At 27.0% G+C, this 11,603-nt stretch overlaps 1 protein-coding gene across 5 annotated transcripts; it reads right to left on the minus strand.

Moving 5' to 3' along the window:
• Nucleotides 1-344: 344 nt before the first annotated feature.
• On the minus strand, nt 345-10,863 carry LOC100647767 (oxysterol-binding protein-related protein 8). 5 transcript variants are annotated; one of them, XM_048404179.1, is made up of 18 exons: nt 10,680-10,863; nt 8,443-8,588; nt 7,932-7,973; nt 6,735-6,863; nt 5,528-5,583; nt 5,225-5,455; nt 5,006-5,150; nt 4,726-4,947; nt 3,930-4,084; nt 3,678-3,856; nt 3,415-3,592; nt 3,218-3,314; nt 2,933-3,129; nt 2,728-2,853; nt 2,407-2,655; nt 2,158-2,325; nt 1,721-1,896; nt 345-1,637 (listed from the first exon to the last, which is right to left on the minus strand). In XM_048404179.1, the coding sequence occupies exons 1-18, from the start codon at nt 10,697-10,699 to the stop codon at nt 1,406-1,408; spliced, it is 2,748 nt and encodes a 915-aa protein (XP_048260136.1). In that variant the 5' UTR covers nt 10,700-10,863; the 3' UTR covers nt 345-1,405. The 5 variants fall into 5 exon arrangements, with proteins under 5 accessions (XP_048260136.1, XP_048260138.1, XP_048260137.1 ...); XM_048404181.1 differs by lacking the exon at nt 10,680-10,863 and adding an exon at nt 9,306-9,548; XM_048404180.1 differs by lacking the exon at nt 10,680-10,863 and adding an exon at nt 9,079-9,548.
• Nucleotides 10,864-11,603: the final 740 nt, after the last annotated feature.

Genomic DNA, 11,603 nt, shown 5'->3' on the forward strand with positions numbered 1-11,603 from the left:
TTGTTAATTACAATTTATGTTGATTATTATTTTCTTATTGTACATGTGCTATCATTTCGTTTTTAAAACAATTTTTTTTGTTACACATTAAACCTCATAATATTTTTAATTATTTTTAACGAACCGCATATTCTGAGCTCATAATGTTTTGATATTATGCGTTACAGACGAAAAACTTTACACGCGTCATTGAGAAATTAAAGATAACACACCTGGATTATCTTTTTGGCGAGGAGTGTATGTATATTGTCAATATTTTTAATTTGATATGATATATTATTAAATTAAAAAATTATCCATCACAAATTGATATTTCAACAATGGAATCACTGTAGTCTAAATTGTTTTTATTTTACTAAAGATATTCTATTTAGAAGTTCATCTTTATTTTTGAAGTAGACATTTAAGTATGTCTAATAAAATTACAAGAAATCATTTGTAAACATTAGAAACATGCTTTAAATTATATGAGTATAAAAGTGCCATCAATAAAATTCATTCTAAATATAAAAGCATAGTATTGCTCTCATATTAAATGCATCATAATATGTTTATTAACAGGAAGATGCAAATAATACAAAATAAATTCATGATTTAAGTTATGTAGAAAAAATTTGAATGTAACTCTTGTTTCATATCATGTGCATAATTTTAATATTTGATACTTATTTTATTAGGAATTTCATTGTATTAATCAAAATAATAATACTGATGCACTATAAAATTAATTCTATATATTACTTTAAACTGCAATTAGCTTTTCCTATTTAATAGTCGCCATAATTCCAAGATAATAAAATTTATAATAATATATGTTGTTATATCTTTACAATTATCTTATTATTATCATTAATACACTTTACTATTGAGCGCCTGCAATAAATACTACAACATCATTAGAATTTCTGAATAAATATACAATTATTTTCTTGTGCATTAGCACATAAAATATTATACATAAGCTCAAAATATTACCATTGATAAGCTCAAAAAAATTCCTTTTACCTTGTATAGTTCATTGCTGGCGTGAGGAGCGTTTAACAAAGACTATAAGTGTTATATTAATCACTAGAAAATGTACCCTACATTTATATAGCCATAACGTATCATCTTACAAATCAAAAATTAAACTATCCAAAAGCTATAAATAAAATAACATTGCACTGCGATTACCTGAATAAGTATATCTTTAATAGTTCTAAACTTTTTTATTTTATCCTTTTAGCGGTATTCTATTAAAAACGGCGTGTTTTATTATTTCCGATAAAAACACGTGTAAATTAGGTACTTCAAATTTTAAGATTTCTCTTTTCAAAGCTTGTTTCTGACGCAAAAGCTGATAATCCGAATTGAGAGAAGATAAATAATATATACAATTTATACTACGATTCTGTTATCATACTCTTCAACCTCCGCTAGGTTCATCGGTCCATATTTTTACAAAGTATTGTACAGAGAAAACTATTATAATAACAAGAATCGTATCAATGAAGCTTTTCAACATATTTATACTATGGTGTTGATAAACTTGTTCTCTTTGTATTATAGCAAGTTGTTCTAATATGTGTTTTATATGATTAAGTCTATCACCATGTTCTAACATTTGTCTTTCTATGTCCTTTATGACATCCATTATCCTGAAAAAATATTTCCATGTATAAAATTAAGGAAAGTATCATTAGTCGATATTCTATAATCAAGAAATAATAGAAAAACTTACCTAGCCGTAGAACGTTTTCTTTTACCTACTGACTGACTAGAATCTGAGTGTACCTCTGCAGAGGAACTTCCAGAATCATGAGCGGTCTCTGTCAATGGTAAATTATTAGACAACTGTCTTTTGGAAGATTTTAATACAGAAAGCGAAGAACGTGACTCGGCTTGAAGAAGTGGAACCTAAAACATAAGTGATAAACTTTTAAATTAGTTATTTCGTTTTGAAAAAATGAAAAAAAGAAAATGTATTCATAGTACACGATTATTTTTTCCTTTTTCAGAGCATAATTGATATAAATAATCAAAATCTTGATTTGAATGATTATTACAATTGTATTATAATTAGTAATCATCAATAAAAATAATAAATTATTTTGTTTTCATCAAAAATCTGTTTACTTACAAAATAAAGGTATTATTTACATTATTTAATTCCTATACCTGTGTCTGTGGTTCAGTTGATACGATACTTCCAGTACGCATAATTGGTGTTTTGTGTCTAGTTTTCGTACGCACTATGTAATCTTGTTCATATTGTACAACATCATTTCTAGGATCCCATGGTCGAACATCCGCATGTCGATAAACCCAGTTACCCGTTATAATATCCTGATAATATTCAAAAAATTATATTGTTCAAAATATAAATAGGAGCTTACAAAATCAGTTCCTTTTATTATTATTTAATACCTGAACAAAATGCTTAGGAATCCATTCCTGTCCTTTAAGTTTTCGTTCCTTAGCACGCTCTCTTTGTGCTTCTTCCAATTGAGTTTTTGCATCAGTAGCAGCAACTTGATCATCGCCATTAATTGCCTGAGTAACATCATACCATAATTTCTCGCTTTCCCATGGACCTTGATGTTCTAGAGGTACAGTGTACTTTTTCAATCTCTTTTTACGTATTTCTGGAGTAGGATTGAAAAACACACTTTCTTGCTGCAAGATTAGTTGACATAGTTTAATTTAACTATTAATTACTGTGTATAGAATCCTAAATAATCAACATACCCCAGTTCTTTTATCTGTAATTAATATTTGACCATCCCAATAGCCTGATATAATAGCAAGAGTTTCTTTTCCTAAACGTATTCCTCCTGTAACTTGATTCATTTGTTCTGCACCTCCAAGAAATGGCTATTGAATGAATAATCACACAACACATATAATTAATTTTATGACTATTATTTTAAGTTTATGTAATATTCCATATTACCTTGAGTTTGAATTCTAGTTCAGTATGATAACCTGTCTTTTCACAATTTATATGAACTTTCCCACCTAATTCCATAGATAATGTTCCCATAAGAATACCTTTACAATGGGCATAAGGTATCGTCATTGTATAATCTTCTCCTCTGGGCAACATTGTCAGTATTGCAACACCATCTAAAACTGCTGATGTTGAATTTCCTGAAAAATGGAATGTATATTTTCATATAATGACTGTCTTAGAAAACGTTTCATTTTTTTTAACGAAAAAAAATATATATACATTTACCATAAAATTTAGATTTAGCAATAATTGTAGCACTAATAGTAAATCCATCTTGTCGATTCGTAACATAGAAGCCTGATATAGGTGGATGATGAGATAACTATTAACATTGAAATGTTTCGTATAAGTATGTAGTAGTAATAGAGATGGAGCAAGTACATATAATTACAAAAAATTAAAAAATTTTAATAATTGTACACCTGTTCAGCTATATAGAATGTCCTTGAACCATTAGAATGCTGCCAATAACAGCGGAAAGTTTCACCCAAAAGCGGGTTGTATGGTTTCTTCAAACCCTGAGGTTTTTTATAAAATCCAGATAAATACCATTTAACAACACCTTTCATACGTGTAAATGCATCATCTTCCACTACCGCTCTGTAAGAAAAAGAAACAAAGCACATATATGTATCTACAATAATTTTATTCAAATGTTTCTAAAAATCTACAAATTTATACTTACTGGGACAATAAATCTGCATGGTAATAAGAATCAGCCAGTTTTTCTAGGAATGAACGAGGTTCTAAAATAAAAGTCGGCAAGACTACTTTCGATAAATCCATGCCTGGTCGAACTTGTTTCATCAAGAACCATATTAAAGATTTTTGTTCTTCCTGTAATTCTGTAACTACTTCTCCAGCCTGTATCAAACACAAATATAAAATCTCTAGTTTCGATTATGGATAAGACGCAATACAATATAATTTATTTTACCGCTCCAAGGATTTCTTGCTCATTCGCAATATATAGAGTTTCGTTAATTGTTTCTTGTTGATCTTCTTTAGCTGACCCTTCAGATTCACTGTCTGATGCACTAATTTCTGCATCAGCTGCTACTCCGTTCTCTGGCTGGCTAATGTCGTCCAGGTCTATATGTGAGGAGTGCATAGGATCTAGCGTTACTACTGTTGGAGTATCATACTCCAGGACATGTACAGAAGGAACAGTCATGCGTCGAGTGCAAGACGTAATAGGCTTGGAGATAGAAGATTCAAAATGGGGATAAGTATCTCCATCACCTAACATGTCTACAGTATTTGAAGACAAAATAATATCTGTATCTGCAGCGACAGGTGGAGATTTATCGCAAAATTGTTTCTCCCAATATGCTACTGCATGATATAACTGCTGAAACATTGGAGTTGGTGAAGGACAAACACTTTTAGGATTATTTGACATAGAAGGTGTTAAAGGCTGAGGACATGATAACAAACGTCTTTGAGGTGTTGTAGGTGATTGAGGAGCATAATTAGACAAGCATACTGTGGATATTAAAGCAAGTGTTTAAGGTGACAAAAGTCAGGAAAGGAATGACAATAACAATATCATTAGTACCAATAACTTCCATGAATGAAGCTTAATTAAGTATTTTTCTGAGTGTTGTCCTTGTACTAAAGTCAATTATAATGTATTAATGTATAAAAGAGAAATGTTACTTCTTGTAATGTTACATCTTCTTGAAATGTTATATCTTGATACGTTATAAAAAGTATTGTTCTGTTATACCTACCATGTTCATCAAAGTGTTTTTCATAATCTGCTTCACTCCACTGAGTTTCATGAGTTGTTGTAGTATCATGTGGTAAAGCACGCGGTAATGCACTCGTTGAGCGTACTATTAAAGATGAACAACGTAAAGATAATTCAAGTGCATCCAACCAACATTTACCAGCTGCCTGTGAAGGTGCTCTAAATATTAAATAAGATGTTGGCAAAGGTTGTACAACCGCACCTATAAAAATGATCAAGTAGAAATATATTCTTTCATTTGTAGAAAATTCATTATTTACCAATAGCTTCTTTTTCTGGACCTCTTGGAGCCCATATTGACTGTTCCAAGGGATGAAACAATTTAAAACAAAATCCATCTTTCTTGCTTGGACGTTCTATTACTTGACATGTATTAAGTAAAACTGTTCCTACCCAGTGATTACTCTGTAATTGGTATATGAGTATAATTATGTATGAAGCAAATAAATATTCTATTTAAAAGTAATATAAATGAGCACTTTTGTTTTTGGACTTTTGTATAGCAATAGTAAACCAGGCTTCAGGATGCACCACAGTTTTGTCCAACTCTTTAATGTACCACGAACTTTAAGCCAATCGCTCATAACAATAACAGTTGGATCTTTAAACGAACTTAAGAGTTCATTGGCAACTCTTTTTTTCTCCATCCGGTAATTCTTTCTTTGAGCCTTATATGATTCTTTTCTTGTTAACTTACAAGAATCTAAAGACTAAAAATTATACAAAAATAAAATATAAATACCTTTTCAATGTCTTAAAATAGTGCATTAAATATTTTATACCTTATCAGATGCGTTATCTGTTTTTTGATTTGTTTCTCCCATTGTAGTTGTTAAACCTATAACAATTAAATTATTCACAAATTATTTTTTTAAATATCAATTAAACACTGATATTGTAACAACATAAAAATACAGTTACATTCATTAAATATTAACTTAGAAATAAATATTAATGTCCAAAAATAGTTAGAAACAAAAATATTAAACAGTTATTATTCAGAATATATCTATATTTATCATAATTTTAGTATGTGAATTATATGATTTAAAACAATGTATGTTATATATAAATAAATTATTAAATACAATTATGAACTAAAATCTTTAATAACTTTTATGAATATTTTTTTAATTTTCATATTAGATGTGTTTGTTAAAATGAGGAAAATATGCAAACGATAATATTTACTCAAAGTTAATAAATGATTTAATGAATTATATAAAAAATTATGATTATTACAGTAGTAATTTTAATATAACTTCTTTTTATTTATAATTAATTAAAACTGGAAGCCTTAAAAACAATCAAACTTAAAACATTCACATAACAAGCTTGGCAAATAGAATTCCAATAATACAGAAGTAAAGACTCATTCTTCTATAAAAAAGTTCACAAGTTTCATTGAAAAATTTATAGAATTGAAAAAAGAATAGTTTACACTTCCTTATTTATTACAGAGTACAGTATGTTATACAAATAAAATTATTTCATATGATAGCTTCATTAACATAACGCATTATGCAGTTAGCATCTTCATATTAGACCTTTTAATCGCATATTTTTTTTCATCTGTGTTAAAGATTACATTTAACAAAATTTGATTGTATTTATCTTAGTCATAAGTTAAACTTATGTAATACTTATAAACTATAAGTTTTATATGTAATTATTATACAGAAATATTATTTATTTAAAACTTATATTCATAATAGTAATCTATTTAATATACATATTTAATAATTTGTCAGCCAAAGAAGATTATACAATATACAAAAATTACATTTCAGAGCTTAAAAATCTGAATAATAATATGCATAGTATGAAAGGAAAATATAAGCCAAACAGGAAATAAAAAATATGCAGTTCTTTACAGCTAATCAACTACTTGTACAAGAAATAGTAATAATTTACACAAAAGTTAAAAAAGCACCTGACAAATTTCGAATAAGTGTCCATTATGATATTAACATAGCTTTGTGTTTATACCTGGAGATAGTGGAGGTGCAGCAGTTGCAAAATTTACACTTGTTGATAGGGACTCTGTTGATGGAAGTTTAGGTAATGTTGCAGATTGAACTTGAACACTGCTTCGTCGAAGTTGTTGATCCACTGGTTCTATATATTTAGTTTTGTTCACAATTACAATTACTTTTTATCAATATTTTTACAACTGTTTCATGTAAATATGTATTTTTCAATTTTATATAAATATCTATCTTTCAAAATCACAAACTCTAAAAATTTTTGAGCTATAAGCTACTTAACAATAAAGATACTAAGATTAAATTACACCATATCGCATTCTAAAATATAAATCCATTTCAGCAACGCTAGTTATGAACTGCTAATAACATTAATTTTTAAAGACAGAATTTGCAGTAAACATAATTATATAAAATGTAGCTCCAAATTTTAATTAAATTTATTAAATTGCAAAAGTAAAAAAACTTTAGTACTAAATAAAATGTATACATCTATTATAACATGCAAAGATCCATAAATGCACCAGAAAAGGTTACATGCACAAGTTACATATTGTTATCACAATGTACATTATGTCATATATGTTCTAAAAATTGAGAAATATGTCTCTAAATAAAAATACTGTTTACATACTATTGAAAACTATAAAACAGAAATAATAATAAATTTTTAATACTAACACATGCATCTATTATACTACACTTAGTAACATAAAATTGGTTCATGCATCAGAAGTGTTGAAGACATGAAGAACATTATTTTCTAGCTTACATATAATATTCCTTATATAAACTTATGAATAAATGTTCATGTCACATAATATACTATGACATACTAAAAAGTGAAAAATGTGCTAACAGCATGAATGTATTATGTTAATCTGATACATTCAATAGCATGGCGTTTTAATAGTTCTAATAATACAAGTTATCCTTTTGTTTAATGTGATAATGTTAAAGGAGGTCATATTTAAACAACAAGTGAAGTTAATTTGTGTATTGTAAATTGTATTTATAGTTTATTTGATAACATAAAGTGATGATGCAATAAGTTATTGGAAATGAGAGAATGCTAATAATATGTGTAATCTGAAAATAGAATATTATACATATGTGTATACACACATCTACTAATTTATCTTTATGATTCTAATACTGAGGCTTGCTACTATATGCACACAATATATATTAATAAGCCTACCTAGCTTACTTGGTAATGTACCATATCCACTGTCACTAACACCTTTAAATGATAATTGCTATATTCATTTCAAATAAAACTCAATAAATTATTAAAATAATATCCTTAGCCACTAAAATTATATAGACAATATAGCCACTAATATAGATATACATACATAATTTCAAAACTTATTTCTTGAAAAAATATAACAAATTACAAATATATGTTAGTAATAAAAAAAGGAGTATATTTATCAAGGCAAAACTATTCATTTAAATCACTAAAAACTAATCATTACCTAAATTATAATAAAAAAAAGTTGTTCTATAGTTCGTATTTCTTTGCTACAAATATGTAATTCCCACATACATAATATATAATTATATATACAAGTAAATTGATATTTATATTCATCAATTATCCATCCATAACTTTCCCTTTCATGGTACATTTGCTCTTAAGAGTATAAAAATGACTTTTAAAATATCTTTTAACAATATAAATGTTATAATATTTATATGATACTTACGGTTACTAAGTGATCTGCTTACATTCGGTGGTGTCATGGTCTTAAAGCAATCAGATGTACTTCCAACAGACATAGAGTGGGTTTCTGATTGTGATGTTCGATGCTCACCTCCAGGTACCACAATTGGTTGGGAAATCATGATGGATCTATTACATTAAAAACATACATGATCTTACTGTATAATTTTATAGTGGAATTTAATATAAAAATATTCGTATATAACAACAATAACAATAACAAAAATAAAAAATAAAAGTGAATATTGCAAAATGAAACATGATTATAGATACACCAACTATTATTAAGTAATTTTCAAGATTAAAAGAATGGTATAGATCGTAATAATGGACACAGTAGATAATGTATGTCATTATAAAATGCTATGTAATGATAATTAAATAACTATGCAACTTTACGTGATGCATTTCTTTGCAAAATAAGCACTATAACGAATAGCAATTACTCCAGCAAGAATAACAAAGCAAAAATTTTGAGTAATATGCCTGAAATGCGTTAGATATCCCATTCATTATATCATCATACATCTAAAGTTATAGAAATAATATTACTATTAAAATAAATTATTTACAAAATGAATATCTGAAAAAGGTATTAAATAAAGTAATCACAACTTACCTGATTTCGAACAATTGTTTGTCCAGTCAATACTTATATATGTTATAACAGATAATGATTAATTACACTTATAGGAAGTGTATCAAAGTGTAAAGGACGACGACATGAATATTACATATTCACCATTATATACAAAATTAAAATTTCAATTACGATTTGAAAATTAACTGATTTTTTTAGTGATTTAGGTAGAAACATTCGAAGCAAGGAAAAAGGAATATACATACACCGACGAGTGAAGTACGACGGCGCGAGCGCAAAGTCCGATGTTCCATTGATCACTTACTGTTATAGCTTAACTATAAACATATGGGCCTACTAAGTTATTCAGAATGAAGATGTACGACGCATAAAACGTCGCTATTACATTCCTTATTATTGATGCAGATTCGATAAAGCGTAAACATTTTAACGAACGAAAATTGCTCCCAGGAATGACACACACGATCTATAGTTACTTAGCATTGGAACATTTATAAAAACTTTTACGAATATATTACGTGTGTTATATAAAACATTTTAAAATTTCATTTGCACTATACAGAGTGTAAATGACTATCATGATTATATTTATAAAATTTGAGACAAATCTGAAAATGTACAGTGACTACAAAAAGTATTTGCCTTTGTTATTTTCCAATAAAGCATCTTTTAATTACCAGTTCCTATATTTCATTTTCATAGTATTAAATTTTCATTGTCATATAAAAATACTATTGAATGATATGAAATTTAATATCGTGGAACCTAATTAATTAGTATGTAAAGCTATAATAAATACAGTGATGTACAAATATTTTCTACAGCATCTGTATAGGTATAAAAATTATAATAAGCATATTTAGTATAAGTGTATATTTCACAAAGATCACAAAAATATTTAAATAATCCATTATATTATGTATTAACATCCAATCAAGTTTTATTATATTAATAAACCCAAATATTCAGTACGACCACTTTTAACACGCATTATATGTATCATATGTACATATGTATGTTTAAGGTAGCTATTCATGCTATAATTTTAGTCTTTTACTAAATATACATATGGCTGGAATAAATATCTCGTATAGCTTCTATATACATTTTCAGATTAGTTCCAAATCTGATTAATATAATCAGGATAGTCGTATTTCATTACAGTGCTAATGTTTCAAAATATTTTATATAACATATATAATATAAACTTTAAATTTTTCTATAGTAAGTGTTCAAGTACTTTCATGAACCACTGTATCCGTAGAGTAACAAAACAATTAAGTACGTTAATACGATTTCCAATTGAATTCATTATTCAATCAATAAAATCATTATTCAATGAATGAAATATATAATACGACTAAAGAATCACATGAAAATCAATCGATAAATATTTTCTTGTCGTGTATGATATAAATCAATAAAATTTTAGAAATAATGCTTTTATGGATAGAAATTGTGAATAGTTTGCAATAAATACACACATACACGTATCATCGATATCGTCCGAAAAAGCATAGTGAAAGAAACATCTCCCATGCTCGGTGTCGTGAATAGATTGATTGTGTCAATTGTTTGTCAGAAACTTATATGAAGAATCTTTTGTGCAAATTATTTACCGGAATTTATTGATGCCCATGCGTATCTTCACATATTACGTTGCACAAGTAAAAATGTGTAATATAGAAACTGATTTTATATAAAATATGATATAATTGTGTAAGGTGTGAGTTATGACTGAAATATCTAAAGAATAGATTTAAATCTAATTCGTCCTCAGAACAACACTAAGCACAATCTAAAAGAAACGCTACCTATATATTCTTTTACATTAAACAAACCGGACAGTGGCTATCATTACGTCATATAACTGAGTCATAATAAATAAGAACCTTTTATTTGTATCTATAGAAGATAATTTAATAAATTGAATTAATTATTTCGATCAGAGATATATTTCTTGTGTACCTTACTTTATATTCAATTCTTTATATGTAATCATTATATTATCTATATTTATTATATTTTATTATATTTATTAGCATTATTTTTATATATCACTTTATATATATTATTAGTATATATTATCATTATATTATTTATTTTATTTATTTATAATAAAGATAATATTGTTGGAAATTAGACGTAATAAAAGATAAACTATTTTTTTACATTTTGTTTAACATTAAAACTACCAATAACTAAGATATAAAACTTGTACCAAAGGAATCAAAATGAAAGATGTATGAAAAAATATATAATGCAAGAAAAATAAGCTTCTACCCATATCTTTTATTAAAAAATCATTTAAATACCTAAAAGTGCATTAATATAAATTGATAAAATTTCTATGAAAAATTACAAATTTTGAACATTCGAGCAATTCTAGTTTTAGTATATATCTCTATCTCTATCCAAAGAACCAAGTAAGCAGAGTTAAATAAAATTACTAGGGAAAATAAGGTCGGGGATTCACGATTCTAAGGTATAAAGTAGGAAACTAGTTTTGCGAACATAACCTCTTATATGAGAAAACCACAGGA

This window comes from Bombus terrestris, chromosome 3, assembly GCF_910591885.1.
Source record: "Bombus terrestris chromosome 3, iyBomTerr1.2, whole genome shotgun sequence".
NCBI classification, from domain to species: domain Eukaryota; kingdom Metazoa; phylum Arthropoda; class Insecta; order Hymenoptera; family Apidae; genus Bombus; species Bombus terrestris.

Excerpts from the sequence above, each read along its gene's own strand:
- LOC100647767 (XM_048404179.1), bottom strand. The coding sequence starts at position 10,699 with ATGGGCATCAATAAATTCCG. Across the intron at positions 5,151-5,224 it reads ACAAAAGTCCAAAAACAAAA|AGTAATCACTGGGTAGGAAC; the intron begins GTGCTCATTTAT and ends TACCAATTACAG. Across the intron at positions 1,897-2,157 it reads CAACTGAACCACAGACACAG|GTTCCACTTCTTCAAGCCGA; the intron begins GTATAGGAATTA and ends CTTATGTTTTAG.